The sequence below is a fragment of the Penicillium mononematosum genome, assembly GCF_028829835.1.
Source record: "Penicillium mononematosum strain IBT 11891 chromosome Unknown utg000001l:1.0-4488741.0:1.0-4491989.0, whole genome shotgun sequence".
Taxonomy (NCBI): domain Eukaryota; kingdom Fungi; phylum Ascomycota; class Eurotiomycetes; order Eurotiales; family Aspergillaceae; genus Penicillium; species Penicillium mononematosum.
The window spans coordinates 3,701,073-3,718,462 of NW_026643271.1; the positions used below are offsets into that span (position 1 = coordinate 3,701,073).

General features: G+C 47.9%; 8 protein-coding genes across 8 annotated transcripts; 5 read left to right on the forward strand and 3 right to left on the reverse strand.

Moving 5' to 3' along the window:
- Positions 1–408: 408 nt before the first annotated feature.
- On the forward strand, positions 409–1,258 carry N7519_001406 (sulfotransferase family protein; the record flags this gene model as incomplete). The annotated part of the gene is made up of 2 exons (XM_057288184.1): positions 409–499; positions 552–1,258. The coding sequence occupies 2 exons, from the start codon at positions 409–411 to the stop codon at positions 1,256–1,258; spliced, it is 798 nt and encodes a 265-aa protein (XP_057154267.1).
- Positions 1,259–1,912: 654 nt separating this feature from the next.
- On the forward strand, positions 1,913–2,776 carry N7519_001407 (class I SAM-dependent methyltransferase; the record flags this gene model as incomplete). Its single annotated transcript, XM_057288185.1, has 1 exon — positions 1,913–2,776. One exon carries the CDS (start codon positions 1,913–1,915, stop codon positions 2,774–2,776), a length of 864 nt encoding a protein of 287 aa, XP_057154268.1.
- A 353-nt stretch (positions 2,777–3,129) lies between these two features.
- N7519_001408 (MFS transporter) lies at positions 3,130–4,755 on the forward strand (the record flags this gene model as incomplete). The annotated part of the gene is made up of 7 exons (XM_057288186.1): positions 3,130–3,222; positions 3,281–3,335; positions 3,395–3,454; positions 3,508–3,793; positions 3,850–3,944; positions 4,010–4,179; positions 4,237–4,755. The coding sequence occupies 7 exons, from the start codon at positions 3,130–3,132 to the stop codon at positions 4,753–4,755; spliced, it is 1,278 nt and encodes a 425-aa protein (XP_057154269.1).
- A 425-nt stretch (positions 4,756–5,180) lies between these two features.
- On the reverse strand, positions 5,181–6,952 carry N7519_001409 (putative MFS maltose transporter; the record flags this gene model as incomplete). Its single annotated transcript, XM_057288187.1, has 4 exons — positions 5,181–5,761; positions 5,812–6,149; positions 6,205–6,683; positions 6,734–6,952. The coding sequence occupies 4 exons, from the start codon at positions 6,950–6,952 to the stop codon at positions 5,181–5,183; spliced, it is 1,617 nt and encodes a 538-aa protein (XP_057154270.1).
- A 2,456-nt stretch (positions 6,953–9,408) lies between these two features.
- N7519_001410 (uncharacterized protein) lies at positions 9,409–10,339 on the forward strand (the record flags this gene model as incomplete). The annotated part of the gene is made up of 2 exons (XM_057288188.1): positions 9,409–10,037; positions 10,105–10,339. The coding sequence occupies 2 exons, from the start codon at positions 9,409–9,411 to the stop codon at positions 10,337–10,339; spliced, it is 864 nt and encodes a 287-aa protein (XP_057154271.1).
- Positions 10,340–10,747: 408 nt separating this feature from the next.
- N7519_001411 (uncharacterized protein) lies at positions 10,748–11,208 on the forward strand (the record flags this gene model as incomplete). The annotated part of the gene is made up of 3 exons (XM_057288189.1): positions 10,748–10,790; positions 10,852–11,118; positions 11,174–11,208. The coding sequence occupies 3 exons, from the start codon at positions 10,748–10,750 to the stop codon at positions 11,206–11,208; spliced, it is 345 nt and encodes a 114-aa protein (XP_057154272.1).
- A 1,566-nt stretch (positions 11,209–12,774) lies between these two features.
- Positions 12,775–14,199, reverse strand: N7519_001412 (putative oxalate/formate antiporter; the record flags this gene model as incomplete). The annotated part of the gene is made up of 4 exons (XM_057288190.1): positions 12,775–13,428; positions 13,466–13,509; positions 13,783–13,875; positions 13,929–14,199. The coding sequence occupies 4 exons, from the start codon at positions 14,197–14,199 to the stop codon at positions 12,775–12,777; spliced, it is 1,062 nt and encodes a 353-aa protein (XP_057154273.1).
- Positions 14,200–14,521: 322 nt separating this feature from the next.
- Positions 14,522–17,341, reverse strand: N7519_001413 (uncharacterized protein; the record flags this gene model as incomplete). The annotated part of the gene is made up of 11 exons (XM_057288191.1): positions 14,522–15,303; positions 15,427–15,616; positions 15,668–15,965; positions 16,024–16,239; positions 16,329–16,397; positions 16,454–16,632; positions 16,695–16,802; positions 16,854–16,930; positions 16,978–17,085; positions 17,141–17,233; positions 17,305–17,341. 11 exons carry the CDS (start codon positions 17,339–17,341, stop codon positions 14,522–14,524), a joined length of 2,157 nt encoding a protein of 718 aa, XP_057154274.1.
- Between the last annotated feature and the right edge of the window lie 49 nt (positions 17,342–17,390).

The following is a 17,390-nucleotide window of genomic DNA, read 5'->3' on the forward strand; positions in this document are numbered from 1 at the left end:
AAATAAGTATTCAGGACAAACAGGACTGACTTCAACACGGCGTGGTTATAAATGTGACGACCTTGTTGAGTGCCTCATGCCTCATGTACCTTAGGTCACACTGCACATACTAACTGATGTATCTGTCATCTTCTGCAAACTTTGACTCCATCGATCGCCATATTGAGCACCGACCGCAGCTCAGCTCGCCCTCCTGCAGACCGTCGACGAAATAGTTTCCGATCGATTGGTCGCCGTATCGGTGGGTCTTTGGGGTGGTTTACTACAGGGAATTATTGATGTGTATGGACGATGCCCCCCAATTATTCCTCCTTTCACGAAAAGTTTTATAACTCATATGTTCGTTTATGATTTTACCAACTCATTCTTTCCCCAAATTCCTCCCCGTCGGATTCTGACATCGTGACTATGGGCCGCTTGATCGATAAGGAGCCACCATATGAGCCCGAAACCCCTTTACGGCTGGTGGTCGTGGGACTTTCGCGCACTGGCACAGCATGTAAGCTTGTCGCCCATGTTTCCCTTCCTGAGACTGTCACTGAACGTTCCAGCTCTGTACCTGGCATTGAAGGAACTAGGATATACTCCATGGCACATGTGCGAGCCCATCGACGATCCCAGTCGCATGTATAATCAATGGACGGAGGCTATGAACTGCCGCTTCTTCGGCGGAAATCGTCCGTACAATCGGAAGGATTTTGACAAACTGCGAGGCCCGTACGATGCGCTGTTGGATATACCGGCCTGCCTTTTCTGGGACGACTTTCACAAGCTGTATCCCGACGCGAAAATAATCCTCACCACACGATCCGCCGATTCTTGGTTCAAATCAATCCATGGTACCATCATTCCCTGGCTGGAAAAGCCACTATTGAAAGTTCTCCAGTATTTCGACAGGAAGCGACTTGGACCCGAGATGCGCATGGTCAAAACGGCTTACAAGGTCATCTGCAACAACGACTACCACAGCCCTGAGACCATGGATCGCTATCTCCAACACAATGACCGGGTCCGGAATGGGGTCGACCCAGACAGGTTCCTGGAGCTCCGGCTCGGTGATGGGTGGGAACCACTATGCGCGTTTCTCGGCGTGCCTGTGCCGAGTAAGCCATATCCCAAGGTCAACAACACGGATGAGTTCAACCAGGGAGCAGAAGAGGCCGATGCGGCAATGCTGACCGGCATGCTCAAGCCGTGGCTGGCTGTGATCGTGCCCGTGATCGTGGCTGGGCTGTGGTTCTCTTTCCTGAAATCATAAATTTACTATCGTACAGCATGCAGTACGGGGTAACTCAGCTAGTGAATAACAGTGGAGGCGTTGTGAAGCGCCAATGTGAAGCATGAGATACATAGAGACTTCTCTCTTGAGTCCCTCTTCCCGAATGGTAGTATACGGAGTACTCCGTGTCCAAGTATAATGTAAAATGTTTATCAAAGTTAAATTGGCGTTCTATGAGTGCATGTGACGCCTTAGTAATGCTCATGTACCCCAAAATGCAGTCGATGAGCTGTCAAATTGAGGTGCATGCGTCGAGTTGTGCCCAGCTGGGTTTTCAATCTGTGGGGTTCATCACACTTTCATGCAATGCCCCCCACTCTGGCTGATCGCCCCTTTTCAGCCAGCCTCTTCAACATGCATCATCACAAAAGCTACGTCAAGCCACAAAAAGAGTAACTATCTCGTGTGATAGATTGCGCTCGCCATGAAGCTAATGCCAAGAGGCTTGCGGAGTACTCCGTATTTCTTGGTGAAGATACGGAGGAGTGGTGAAGAATTCTGTGTCACTGCGCGGGGTGTGTGTTCGGCTTCCTAGACTGCGATTTTGTTGCTATTCTCCATTTATTATTTCTGTTTCTTGTCTCGAATCTCGAATTCTGCAACTTTGCTTCATACAATTCAATACCCTCAAACATGACTGTCTCTACCCAAGAGCGACCCAACGATCTCTATAGTTCGCCCTATTTGGTCGACTACTACGACATCGTTGCGCCGAGCTCGCAATCCGTCGATGATGCCTCCTTCTACTGGAAGACCTACCAGGATTTGAAAGCTTTGCGACCGTCTACCCCTGATGACCCTTTTGTCGTTATGGATGTCGGAACGGGTACGGGACGTGTTCTCCATGGTCTTGAACGTAACACCACCGAGGTCAATGCCGATTTTTCCAACACCGAAGTCCTAGGTGTTGACAATGCGCAGCATATGCTAGACAAGGCTGAAAAGATCACTACAGGGCCTCTGAAAGGGCATGTTAGTTGGATTAATGGCTCCGCTCTTGATCTAGAGGCCGTGATGCGAGAGAGAGTGCATCCCAAGGTTGATCTTCTGATATTCTCCATCGGATCCATCAGTCATTTGTCTGAGTATGGTCAGCCAGAAACATTCCTCAATCAGGTCTCCAAGGTTTTACGTCCGGGAACCGGACAAGCCTATGTTTCAATCTACGACGGCTCTCTCCTCCACAAGAAAAAGGACATCGCATTTCATCAGCCTCAGGGTGTCACAGAGATTCAAAGCACAATGTTCCCTCATATCGTGTACCGAGAATCGAACCATCGAGGTGATTTGGAAGGTAACATCAAATACGTCAAGTTTGATCTGGAGGCCGTGAATAACGAGGATCAAACTATCTTGGAGAAGAACAACATTTCCATGAAGATGCGCCAGTGGGAGGAAAACGAATTGGTGTCTCTTTCATCCAAGACCGGAGTGACTTTTGTTGAACGTATCAGGGGCGCTCATGAGACATTCTATGTATTCAACACAACGGCTTAGAGAATACACCCGTTCTAGTTAGGCTCTTTGTCTGCAAATCAAGACGGCTGTCTTTTAATAATCACCTGCTTATAAACTTTATTGTCCCCAGCCAACCCCTTATTACGGTGCGGCTGACCAGTATGTATGAGCTGAAAAGAAGTCAAGACAACTATTAGAGTCTGCATCCGCCCCCCCTGCGTCTCTATCGATGTCACCTTGTGGATCGTTCATATTGTATTCCCTAGTCTCGCTCATCACCACTACTCCTTAATCTTTAGAGAATCCACATCGCGTGCGGAGCTCTTTCCTCAGTTGCGACGTATTTTTGGCTAACCTATCTCATCTCGTCCGGTTATTTTCCTAAGTTCAGCATGGGGCGCTTTCGCGAGCTGCGAGCGTCGGGCGGATTTGTCTTAGTGGCAATGTGCCTTTCAACATTCACAGATAACTTTGTTTACAGCATGGTACAACCTCTTGATTCAAAGCCAGCATAGTTCTTGACACTGATAAAATGTTTCCTAGGTCATTCCTATCCTGCCCTACCTACTCATGAACAACATCACATCGAGCGATGGAAGTACGAGGATCTACGCACACAACCGCAGAAGTTTTCCAGGATACTAATCAGCTACACAGTTCAACAATGGACATCAATATTGCTCGCAGCATACGGAGCAGCCCTACTTGTCGCATCCCGTAAGTATCCAGGAGATTCAGTTTAAGAGTAATTGTCAGCTAATTACGTATAGCACTTGTCGGCCTCATAAGCGATCGCATTCAATCCCGCAAATCCCCCTTGATCTTCGGATATATCGCAATCGCAGTATCAACCTCGGTCTTTCTATTCGGACATTCACCAGCGCTTCTAATTATTGCTCGAGTGTGCCAGGGTCTGTCGGGGGCCGTGGTGGGTGTCTTGAGTTTCGCGATCGTTGCAGACACTGCTCCCCCTGAAAAGAGAGGGGAATATATGGCATTCGTATCCACTTCATACACTTGGGGAATGATTTCGGGTCCTGTCATAGGGGGCTTTCTGTAAGCTTCGCACTTTAAGTGATGACCACTGGGGAGACTTGCTCATAAGAATACAGTTTCGATCACTTTGGTGTACACGGGGCCTTTGCGTTTCCAGTTTTTATGCTGGTATGCGACGTCATACTACGCATAATGATACTTGAGAAGGGTAGTAAGTGACGCCTGACCGAAGTTTGGCCGATATGATGTTTGGGAGATCAGTTGCTAATCATTCAGTAGATCAAGAAGAAAGCGTGCCATCTCTGGCTGGAGAAGAGGCGCCATTACTGCCTCCAAAGGATTGCGGCAAAGCTTCTCTGCATCTTCGCGACTTTGTGGACATGCGCTTCATGACAGCAGTGCTAAGTGAAATCACAATTTCGTCTATCCTTGCCGCATTCGAGACAGTATGTTATGTATTATCTTGGCATTGCAGCGAACTTCGGTATCTAACGATGTCACAGACCCTACCACTATTCACTATGGCGACGTACAAATGGTCCTCAACAAATGCGGGTCTAGTCTTCTTGGGAATATCTCTTCCAAGTTTCCTCAGCATCCCATTGAGCAGGTACGGTCGTGACTGGAAGCGCCGTCGAACGATCGCTATCGAGCTGATCTTGGCATTCTTCCCACTTGTTGCACTCCGAATAACCGACGGTCCGTCTCCTAGTCACCAAATTGGGTTCATTGCGCTGGTGACTGGGGCCGGCCTTTTCCTGACGACCTCCCAGGCACAGGTCATGGCTGAGGTATCTGATGCTGTGCGGGAGATTGAGGTGACACATGGAGTCGACCCCAACCAAAGGAGTGGGATGGGCACGGGATATGCGTTCTGCAATATGGCCATCGCAATCGGTCAGTTTGTTGGGCCTCTTATCGCTGGCTATGCGAGGTTATACCTTGGTTGGGGAGGTATGACTCTGGTATTGGGTGGCACATCAGCATTCATTGGTCTCTTGTCCTTGGTTGTCAATTCGTAGATCCAATGTTAATATGCGGGTAGCAAGATAGCAATGAGAAATTTTGAATCAGAATACGAAACAAAGACTGACCGAGCGATAGTACGGTATGTATATTAAGTCCTAACCTTCGAACCTCAAAGGCCGCGCTAGGCCTAACTAACCGAAGTGGAACCTATAGGTGTCAGTATTGTCACGAAGACTAGGAGGGTCTAATAGAGTAGTATATATATTATTCAGGGTTCTAACCTCGAGGGAGGATTCTAGGCACTAGCTACGTAAGGCAATTTTCTAGACGTTACAATTTTCAATCCGCATATATAACCAGACTTAGGTAGGCGTAACGGTAAGGGCAAGATTTGTCAGTATCTAGTAAGGAACTCAACTCTACCACCTATTCCTGCACAAGCAGTACCACTCGAGCTTCTCCGAACAGCAATTTCCATCTACTCATCATCGTGGATATCGATGACCGTCTTCTTCCATTTCCGAGCCTGGACACGACGGTGGAACAGAATGTCGATCTCACGGAAGGATCTGTGCTTCATCTCTGGAATCCAGATCCAAGACATGGCGGTGCAGATAAAGGCGGTACCAGCCCAGACGTAGCCGCTCTTGCCGCCCAGGTCCCACTTATCAGTGTTGAGCAAGTAGCTGGAAAGGAAGATGCAAGGAATATTGACCAAGTAGTAGGCACCTCGTCCAATACCAGTTGTCAGTGGCCTGAGACGAACGGAAGATGTCTCTCCGATGATGACCCATGAGGCAGGGGCGGGTCCCAAGCAGAACAGGACGGATACTATCAAGCCAAGTGATGCTTGCGCATTGCTAGCCGCAGTACTACGGCCAACTGAACCCGCAATACCGAGCGCGACCAAGAATGCACAGTTGATGAATTGACCATAGACATAGATGGTGCGTCGGCCGAGGTACGTGGTGAGGATCCAAGAGAGCATGACCATGATCCACTGGAGGGCAGAAGTGATGAGACCAAGTGCAAATGCGGTATCGGGTGCCATGCCGGCCTCTGAGCTGGTGTTAGTCTACTGTGAGGTTGCAGGAAATGGCTCGACTCACGTTTGAAAAAGTAAACCGCTTGGTTAGCAATTAGATTGCCTGTCAGATTCTGAGATGCGTACACACCGCACACAATCAATGTGCGGTAGCGATCGGTACCTCTCCACAGTTCAACGAGACTGGGCTTCTTCTCAGTCTTCTCGAGTTCAATCGTGCGACGCATCATTGCGACTGCATCAGCGGGATTATCATTAGCACTTGCGCGTCCAAGGCGTCTGACAGCCTTCTCTGCCTCAGCCAGACGGCCCTGTCGTACGAGCCACCAGGGCGATTCAGGCGCAAGGAAGAGTAGGATAGCGAGGGGAGTAGGAAACATCCACTGAAGTGCAATGGGAACTCTGGAATGACTGTTAGTACGGTGCTCCTCGATGGCATCTATGGAAGTTGACGAACCTGTACGATGACGCGTCAGGCCTGGATTGGTAGTGGTAAGTGATACCGCCGACTATAATCGACCCAATCGCCCAGAACATCTGCAACATCTGCGTCGCTGGAGCTCTCAATCTCATTGGTACAATTTCGGCACAGTAGGCGGGTGCATTGGCGATAAAAATGCCCCACGGGATGCCTTCCAGGATCTGGGACGCAAAAAACATCCCTTGGCTGTTGCCGAAATAGAAGATGAAGATGAAGGCGTTCAAGAACATGAGACCGCCAATGGTTGCCCATCGATATCCAATCCGACTGGTAATGGGACCTGCGATGAATACACCGATGAAAGCACCGATTGGCCCGCTACACTGGAATGCTGACTGCCATGAAACTTCGATAATCCACTCATTTGTCTTTTCGCTCTGTACACCAAAGTCCTCGGCGAATTTCTTTGTCGCTATGAACTGTCCCATTAAGAAAACACAGTATGACTCCATGATCTATCGCAACGTTAGAGAAAGGATCTGCCTATCATGGACAACGGGCTTACAATAGTGCATGACATCACGAATGCCCACCAGCTGGCAGCGGGATAGGCCTTGACAGCCTGGAGCACAGTCATATTATGTTCGGCCACCTCGGCTTCGATGGCGCCCGCTCTGTCGTAGTCGACCTTCTCGCCGACATCGTGAACAGGTCCGCCCATGGAGGTGGGCTGCGCCTCGACCTCCGACGCTGAGGTCTGCTTCTCTGTGATTTCGCTATTCATGTTGACGATTTCTGAGAGAAACGGGTGAATGAAAGAGAGGCAGACACGACTTGGGGTTTCAGACCTTTATACCTGCGACGACACGCTCGGGATGGTGCCGATCTGAGCTCAATTGAGTGAAGTTTGCTCCGGACCTTGACCTCCTGAACCCAACATCTCCAATCATGATGGTCATTTTCCCGGGCACTACGGTAGCAGCGTCATTTGATTATGGTGGGATCTTGTCGAGCGAAGTAATCTGACAGGTACTAGTCCCGATAGATACTAGTCGGGAGGGAATGTTATGGTTCCTTTGCGGGGTACGCTGTAGTGGCAATTTTGTGGCTGGATGTGGTGGTTTGCGTCTAGATGTGGCGTTCCATTCGCCGGATAATTTCCTGCTTTGGATTGCAGGGGACAGTCCAGAATCCTCGTTCAGTTAGTGCGATGCCTGTGCCCCCAAGTTTTCTCTTTGTGCAGCCTGAAATCCCACCCTCCTGACTCCCTGTCAGGTGGTTCAGCTCTGTCGAGCCTATCATAATGAGCGAGTAAATTTAATCGAGGAGCTAAAGGATAAGCGCTAGTGCTTGACTCGGAGTACCACGGGCAAATGTTTAACGTGAGCCATTCAGAATGTCTTCGAACGCCGGCCTCCGAACATGAAGTCTGATGCTCATGATGTTTGATCTCTCTATCTATGTAAAATACAATGCTTAGTGGGGAGCGATTGGACGTGCAGGATCCAAGATAAATATTATCGATCTTAAAAGAACCTGACGGATCCCTGAGTCGGACACGTCTCGGTGTCATCTCATCCGCGCACTATGGGCTCGGCGAGTTCTACCCCGAACGGTCACTACCCCGCGAAATGACCCCGGAAGGATCCTGAATTTCCTCCAATGGAGAAAAGGAGATGGCGTTTGGCGACTGAGAGTCTAGCGCATAATTTGCGAGGCTTTCAAAACCAACTCATTTCTACTTGAGCTCCAATGTCTTCCACGCGAAAACATGTCTACGTCAGGGACTTGTGGCCTCAATATATGTCTTCCTCTCTGGCCGTGAATGGTGGCCAAGACGCACCCTTGCTGGCAAGGTCAACGGGCCAAAGAGCAAAGTAAGAAAGAGAACCCCACTTTGGAAGCCATCGTCCCTTAGTGCGGCCACTTGTTAACAACCAATCATGAGGTAACACCAGAGTAGCGCCTAACCTAGCTCCTTCAAGACATAAGCTTATATACGACATACTCCACAGTGGGGAGCTATCTTCATCGCAGATGGCAAAGACTACTAACTGTAGTATGCGTACCATCCTGAGAATCTCCTCCTAATATACGAACATTTGGCAGCGCTAAAGCACCACCTAACAAAGGTGAAAAACCACGAAGTATCAGTCCAGTTATAGTACATACTTAAAGCCCTTTGCGACCATCTATGTGTTTAAAAGCCCAGCCTATATCTTGATAACATAGCACTCTTTCTTTAGGATGAGTTTAGTATTCAAACGATTAGCATCAGTCGCGGACCATAAGAAGAGAGCGGTCATTCTCAAGGATTCAATTATCTCGATGACTTCCATCCAAAATCCGATATGGTGTAGTGGCTAACATCGCCGTCTCTCACACGGCAGCCGGGGGTTCGATTCCCCCTATCGGAGATTGCAGTGAGACATCTTTTTGATAGCGTACCAAATGTATCACCTTTTTTTTTTACACGCGACAAAGAGAAGCAAGCAGGTGGTTATAGTAGGTGCGTGCATACATGTACATACATATAGGCGTATAAGGTTTTTGTCCTGCATATACAAAAGTACGAATCATTCATGCGAACCATGCTAAGTGTACAGAGTACCAATGCTACTATATCATTAAATTCTCTTTGTGATCTAGTTCATTACGATATAATTAATTATCTGCTGCTATTTTTACTCCAGCAAAAAGTTGTCCTTTCTAAGCAGAAAGGCTAAAAAAATCGCCACTTTGATGAAATTTAACCGGCGCTTGGCTGCAACGAATTGACATCTTGAATGTGATATTGTATGCAATGCATACATATTAAAAAACATAGCACGAGCCTCCGATAGGGGGAATCGAACCCCCCGGCTGCCGTGTGAGAGACGGCGATGTTAGCCACTACACCATATCGGACAATTGTTGAATAAATCGGCCCGAAAATGTACTATCGGAATTTGTGGAGTGGAGCATCAGGAGTGGAGTGGCCCTTCACCCATTCCTATTAGTTTCAGCCTTTTTATTTCGTTTTCCATGAAGTTTATTACTAGGTAAGACTATATAAGTAACACATGTATATCTGGAAAACAGAGTTAATAATGCCAAGTCGATTAAACCAATGATCGTACGTGGTAGTCATAAGGTAACTAAGACGTCATTCACATAATATATAAGTAAAATATAGCGCGCATAGATTCCAATATGTCTCTTTTTTTCGCCAGATCCCACTACCTATTCCTTCCTTGAAAAATGGCCGCTCCATCCTCGGTGAGCGCCCAGGGACGGGCCATAGTAGACCCATACCCCTCTACAACCCTCGAGTATATATACCAAGATCTCGAGCAGTGTATTCGCGCAATTGAATCAGCGGCGACCAGCTTCATAGATGGTTCTCGAGCGGATGGGCCGTGGATTGTTTTCTACGACGTTGATAAACGTGCATTTGACGAGATTCGCAACTCTGACCACGAGATGTTGACTATATGCACAAAATTCTTCGACCCGAACACAGAGGTTCTCATTCTAAAGATGGAATCACTTTGGCATAGTTCAGCGGCGATGGCGGTAACGAGATGGATCGATCAAAAGGCACATGCCATGAACGTCGGGTCCGAATTACTCTTTACTGGAACTGGAAATTACAAACTCACCGTCTTTGATGACAATGGGGTCCCCTCGATGCATGACGGAATTTTGGCGACAATCCAAAAAAGAGCAGATCAGGTAATTCACCCATTCGCCGTTCCTCCACCTCGGTCAATGAAATGGCCCACATTTATTCTCGAAGTCATCTATACCGAGTTAAGATACAAGGTCGAACAAGACATGAGGCTATGGCTTCAAGCTTCGCAAGGGCAAGTCGAGTTTGCGATGACTGCGTCTGTGCATCGACAGAGCAAACGAGTCACACTCGAGCAGTGGGGGGCTAAGACATCAGCCTACCAGAGACCATCCGGACCGAGTTATCGCAGCCCCAGTTCAAAAAATGTGGATCGAAAAACCACGACCGTCTACCCAAGATCCTATCATTGGTGGGGGGTTCGAGATACCCTTCAGAAGCCTTTTCCTCCGAGATCCCCTAGGTAACGAGGACGATTTCACCATGACTCATGAGGATATCACGAGGCTCGCGAGGGATATCTGGAGGGTAGAAGCAATCCTAGCTACCGAGAAAGAGTAGGATTGGGCAAGAGCACGCTTTCTCCGTTATCTTTGTTTCTCTTGTTCCGGGCGATCATTAACATTCCTACATGCCCATAGTGGAGAGCACTACCTAGATATCCATCCATCGGATCTTTCTTTGCTTCTTGCGCTCTGAAATATTGCCTCGTATGGACTTCGACAGAAGTGTAGTGTCCAACCCCAAGGAAATGAAGCATTTATTTTCCTTGTTGATGTCACGATGACCGCTTCATACCTAATTATTTATATCTCGCCTGCAATCAGCGCCTTGTATCAGATATTCGATTATAATCCTATTGATGAAATTTGACAGGCCATGGACACTGAATCACTGAATCCCACGGTGCCCATGTCCAAAACAAGCCCATGTCCTTATCTTCTCTGCTTCTCTTGCTTATCGCTTTTCATGCCCGATCCCGATTATCCTTGGATGGCAAGATATCGAGCGGGTAAGTTCGCAGTGGATGGGGAGTATAGAATTATGTATTTCATCAAACTCAACATTCATAGTGTATTTAACCCCCGACGGAACCAAGTTGTCGGATGTTGCTGTAACCGACTTTGACTGGCTTGAAGAGTATCTTGAGGCTCCCCTGAGTGATTGGGATTTTGAGAAATACGGCCCTTGGCATAATAAGGCACAGGATAATGAGGCTTTCTTGTTCCATGAGTCTTGTTGGTCGGCCTTGGTTAAGCACTTTGCAAACGAGGAGGTCGATTTGAATAGGCTTTTCGAAGTCTGCAAGAATATCCCTGGCTCAGCAAGAGCTGTCGAAGGTGAGGTTTTTATCCCTACGAGAATAGTCATACTGATTGACACCTATGCACATAGATCTAAATCCCACGATGGGAAAGGAAGATCTATGACATCCTCTGGAACGACCTGTTATCCGGGGGACTGGAGACGCCACGAGAAAACTTCCCAAAGTGAAACGCGAAAATACACACTCTAGAAACAACCCGACTTCTGGGACTGACTGCTTCGGCTTACTCGCGATGGAGATACGGCTTGAAATCGCAGCTTACCTTTCTACTGTCGATTTCTTCAGCCTTCGATATGCCTCCCGAGCGATGGGACTTCTTTTCCAACTCCAGACATTCTGGAAGACAAGATTCCGAGTAAACGGAGACCGCGGGTTTCTGGCCTGTCTAGCTGAGGCGCCCCAAAACCGCAAAAGGAAGAACTGGCGATTGATCTACCATTGCACGGCAAGGATCGACCAGCCACATCTTCAACTCTGGACCTTACGCCGAATTTGGAGAAACAATCAATGGCTAGCAGATAGGTGTTCGATGGTTAAAGCCTTTGACGATCAGCCTAGACCCCAGAATAATTTGCTTACTGGAGTATCCTGGAAAGAGGCTTCTACTGTGATGCGATGCGATAGAACTTCCCAACAGGGGCAAGATCACACTACATGCCTAACCTGCTATGCATACCACTATGCCGTTGTGCAAACTGTTTCAGTGAAAACCATTATCGGCTTGGCCGTGTCTATCTTACCTGAGGGAACGAAGACGTATATCACTGGATTTGATCTGATAAGTGCAGATGCGGGAACCCCGAACATCATTTTTGGCTATCGGCTACCAGGGAAGCAAGTAATAATCGACCTCCGCGGCCAGAAACTGCGGGGATTCGATGTTTTCTTAGGTGATGGTGGGATTCAGGCAATACGTCCTATCTTCGACACCGATATCAATACAAAGTGGATAGGTGAGACAGAGGGCAAGCGTGATTACAGCTTAACACAGATAATTTCCACACAGCTCATCTTAGAGGATGAAATTAGAGCTATTTCGGGAAAGTTCGATGTAAGTCAGTTCTGTCACTACGAGCCGTATATATAGCTTTAGTTAACCCCAAAATAGTATTGCAAGATGGTTAGTCTGTGCATAGCATAGATCGACCAGGGGCCTTTTTTCGATAAATGCCTGTTCTATCGATGGTTGGTTGCTTATGATTACAACCACGCAAGATCTCAAAGCATTTAACTGAAGTTGCGGTGGTATATAGCGGCCTTTGGGTCAGATGCCTGGTTTTTCTGCCTTAATATGCCTCATTTAGTTAACTATATCTGATCTTAGACAGGCTGCATATTGAAGTACCTGAATTACTATGATAGAGACCTTACTACTCGTAGTTAGCAAAGCAAAGTTTTGCGTATATGGATGAATATGAAAACTTGGAAGTTGGCGGTTTGAAGCCTCACCGTCCTTAAGAGGTAAGCAGTTTGTGTAAATTTCCAGGTTTGTATGTCGAAATATTTTCCAGCGTATTTTTAATGCTTTTTTAGCATCCTTTTAAGTGTCTATTGTTTGCTTCTTCTTTCCTTTCATATGAATTTTCGTGTACAATGCTCGAATTAATTAGTAAGGAGGCATCTGTACGGCCAGAAGGGTTCAAATAGTGGGAATAGTATATAAAAGCATCTAGAATTTTATCTTCAGGCCCCATCCTTTGCAAATGCCACGAGACACGATGAAGGCAATCGTAGACGAAATGTACAGAACACCGCCAAAAATGATCAACCCATAGAACTCCCCATTGTTATGCTGCTGGATAGCACCTGCAATAGGGATAGCGATGAGGGTGCCAACGCTGACTATCGTCCATGTCGTCCCAACTCTCTTCCCGTAATCCTGGATTTCGCAAACCTGAGAAATGCAAACTGGTGCAATACTAATAGCCGATCCACTCCAGAAGCCAAACAGCACAGCGTAGCTAATGACCATCCCCAAACTGTGGGGTTCAACTAGATCCGCTGAAAGCCAAAGGGTGAGAGTGAATAGGGAACATATAAAGGAGCTCATGATCATAACGTTAAACCGACCCAATCGATCAGCCACCAGGCCCGGTAGGAAGCGTCCAAACACAGCACCAAGGTTGAGAAAGACAAGAACTGCATACGACATCTGTTCATCGAAGCCCGCATGAAGTGTGTAGGAGGTGATGTATGTTATCGGAACGAAAACCGCAAATTCAACAAGGAAGACGCTCAACGTCGCAGATGCGTATTTGATATCTTTGAGAGCCTTGAAATCGAGCGACGGGCCTGCTTTCTTAGGGGGGAAGTCTGGTTCGGACTGTGAGACATGCAATTGAACATGTCACTGCACATACCAGAGCAATTATGCGAATTGCCCATGCGAAGCCGATGCGAGGGGCTGCGAAAAGAATTATCAAGGGAAATATGCAACCTCCAATGCCTCCCGCTGTGCAGGCTACGCCGGTTGCCCAGCCGCGTCGAACATTGAACCAATGGCCAACGGCCGCCAATGGAGGCGCGAAAAGTGTACTGGCGGATACCCCGCCGAGGACGCTGAATGACAGAAATATCTGATAATATTCTGGTTGGCAGTTAGACTTTGTTTCTTCTTGGGAGTTCGCAGAGACGGTAATATGACAGGGAGAGCCATGGGTTGATATCAGGAACATACCTTGACTGAAGCTTAAAAAGATTAATGAAAGTACTATCCCAATAGAGCCCGGGAGTATCACGTATAGAGGTCCGTGGGAATCAAGGATTGCACCTGAAATGGGAGTTAGTTCAGGCCGGACTCGACATGACGAGAATGATTTTTACCAAATCGGACACCTCCTAAGTAAAGGAAAAATGTGTAACCTCCATAAATCCAACCGATACTTGACTCCGAGTAATCCTTGAGTTGGTGGGTACTTGTCCAAGGTTGAAGAGTTCCTAGGCTGTTCAAAAGTCCCATTGAGGAAATCATAGCACACCACGCCCCAAGAACCACAGACCATGCCTTCAAGCCGCCTTCGGGGTATGGGTCATGGTCTGACTCAGGTGCGATTTTAGGCGAATCGCGCTCTTGGGGGTCGATTTCTTGTTCCATATTCAAGATAACGGGAAGTAGGGTTGCCGCTTCGAATGAAGTATGGGATTCACGACATTGAGGTATGTATTCCAAACTAGATACCTGTTGAATTGTTGGCAAGAGTTGAAACATTGCCAGATTTTGATGAGGTTCAATTTCGAATTTCGAATTTCCACCAAAGGCCTTATCGTAGGGCGGCTCCACTAAATGCTTTAACCTAAAAAAGAAGTTGAAGATAGTGGGTCTCTATAGTTAACGATGTAGCTTGTTAAATGGAGATATTATGCAGAGTAGTCTCTTGAATGAACAATTGAAAAAGACAACTGTCTGAAGTATTCTCTCAAGAAACGTAAAAGGTGGCGTTTCCAACAATATCCGTCGCGCTTCTTCCAATCAGCACGGCAAACTCGCCCGGCTCCACAACATACTTCATCTTCCTATTCCACAGTCCTATTCCTTGAATGGAGACAGGAAGTTTGACGGTAGCTGTCTCACCAGCTTTGACACGAAGTTTCTTGAACGCCTTCAGCTTGCGATTAGGCACATCGACACTGGCAATGGTGTCGACAATGTATAGCTGCACAACCTCCGTTCCATCCACGGGGCTAGTATTCGTGACATCGACACTGGCCGTAAGTGTGTCCTTGACCGTGGTATTTGCTTTATCCAAGGATATAGACGAATACTCAAAAGTCGAGTATGACTTGCCGTATCCGAAGGGATACCATGGCTGCGGCGTGCCGATCGCGTACTGATGTCCGAAGACAATGGTTCCATTGGCACCAACGTGTCCGGAATCTCCAATTGCGCGGCCTGAATTGAGATAGTCATAGTACACCGGGAGAGATCCCACGTCGTGAGGGAAGCTCACAGACAGTCGACCAGAGGGATTGTAGTCACCGAAGAGGACGTCAGCCAGAGCATTTCCTCCTTGTTCAGATGGGTAGAATTGTTGCACTAAGGCCGCAGTGCTATTGGCAATCCAGGGCTCTGTAATGGGTTTACCCGAAGAAAAGACCACGACTGTGGGTTTCCCCGTGTCGGAGATGGCACGAACGAGGTCGGCCTGCGCACCGACGAGATTGAGGCTGTTGACATCGACGTGTTCGCCAGTCCTAAGATCTAAATTAGCCAGGACTCTGGATAAGACTAGAACCGAGGGGGAAGGGGAAGGGAAAGATGATATGTAACGCACGTAGCATTAACGCCAGCCCAGAGCTCCTCCTGGTCCCTGAGACCATGTACCCACGACGACTACCGCGACATCCGCCTCCCTAGCTGCTTGGATAGCTTGCGGGAAACCGCTCTGGTCGTTACTCCACCGTTCACATCCTTGCGCATAGGTGATCTTGGCCGATTCGCCAACAGCAGCACGTATCCCATCAAGAGGCGTCACTCCGCGGTTCTGGCTTCCCTGTACAACGTAGTCTCCGTACTGCAATAGAGGCATTAGTAAACTGATAGGGGCTGCTTTCTGGGTACTCACATTCATGTATCCATGAGCCATAGGACCTATAACCGCAATCTTGTTCGTCTTCTTGAGAGGAAGAGTGTTGTTGTGGTTCTCTAGGAGCACGATCGATTCCCGGTCTATTGTACGAGCCAGATCAATCGCTTCATCAGTATGCATCAAAGAAGGCCACTGGTCTTGTGGGGCAGCGGGGAATGGGTTCTCAAACAGGCCCATTTCGAACTTGGCGCGGAGGAGTCGTGATACTGCCTGATCCACAGTCTTGACATCCAATCTTCCATCCTTGACGAGGCTCGGAATCTGTTTGAAGTTGCTTTGTAACGTGTTAGTAAACCAGGTGTGGAATGAACCTTGGAAGGAATGAGACATACAATGATCCGCCTCCCATTTCCACGTCGGTGCCAGCGGGAAGGACCTCCAAGGTTACTGCATCTGAGTCAATGGGGTTGCCCTGACACAGTTTGAAATATGTGCAGACCCGGTCGGTGGCACCCGCGTCGCTGACGACCCAGTACTTGTAGTCCAACTCGCCACGGAGGATGTCGGTCAGGGTATAGACATCGGAGACTGAAGGGATTCCATCATAGCTGTATGTATTTAGTGAGAGACCAAGGATTGAGAGAGAAACAGAGAGGGAGGGGGAGAGAGATGAGAGAGAGCAAACAAGAGAACGTACGAGTGATAAGCTGACATGATACTCCACGCCCCAGCATCCACAATTGCGCGTTTGAAGGCCGGCATCCATCTATAAATCAAACGGAGATCAGCGCCATGTTCCATTGTAGGGGAAGATAATATTACGTTGTGCGTAACTCCCTGTCACCTCCATGAACTGGACCAGTGTTCAAACCCTGTTCAGGCTCACTGTAACCGATAAAGTGCTTGACAGTTGCGGAAACATTCCGGCTCTGAAGGCCAACAACTGTTGCGTATGAGAGTTCTCCAGAGAGATATGGATCCTCGGTGAAACCTTCCTCCACCTGTATATGTGATATCTTGTTAACACAACACCGACATTCTCAGATTTGAGGCAAATACCCACCCTGCCGTATCGCAATTCCCGGGCAAGGTCAGAAACTGGCGAAAAGATCTGGTTGACACCAATAGCCGCAGCTTCCTGAGCGATGATGTTGGCCATTTTCTCGACTAGCTTCAAGGGTTTTAGCAAAAGAACTTTCCGAAATATGGTGGACAGATATACCTCAGGATCCCAAGCACAGGCGTATCCAATGGGAGAGTTAAAGATTGTAGCATTGACTAGCAGAAATCCGTGAATACCTGCGTCGGTGTAAGCTTGGTCCATCAATGGCTGCGACATGGCGGACCTTCAGATTGGACAATGGCCGGAATCCCAAGTCGCGTCTTATTGACAAGATAGTCTTGAGCCCTCTGGATATTTTCGGTAATTGAGGATGCAGATGTCGGATATCCAGCTATGAAGCGATAAGTGGTCAGTGCTGGCCTAATACTGGGAGTAAAGCTATCTACCGTAGAAACTTCCGGCTTTGAGAGCCATATTCTCAATGAGACCGCTCTCATTGAACGCTCCAGTGGTCTTATTCATCCAGTTCCCAAGGTCACCTATTTCATCGTTACGTTAGTGCAATATTCCCAAGCTCTGCAATGACGCGGAGAGACTATGTATATCGAACCTTGGATCAACTGGGCCGTCTTCTCTTCGATGGTCATCCGGGAGAGTAGATCAGAAATTCTTTCCTCCACTGGAAGGGATGCATCC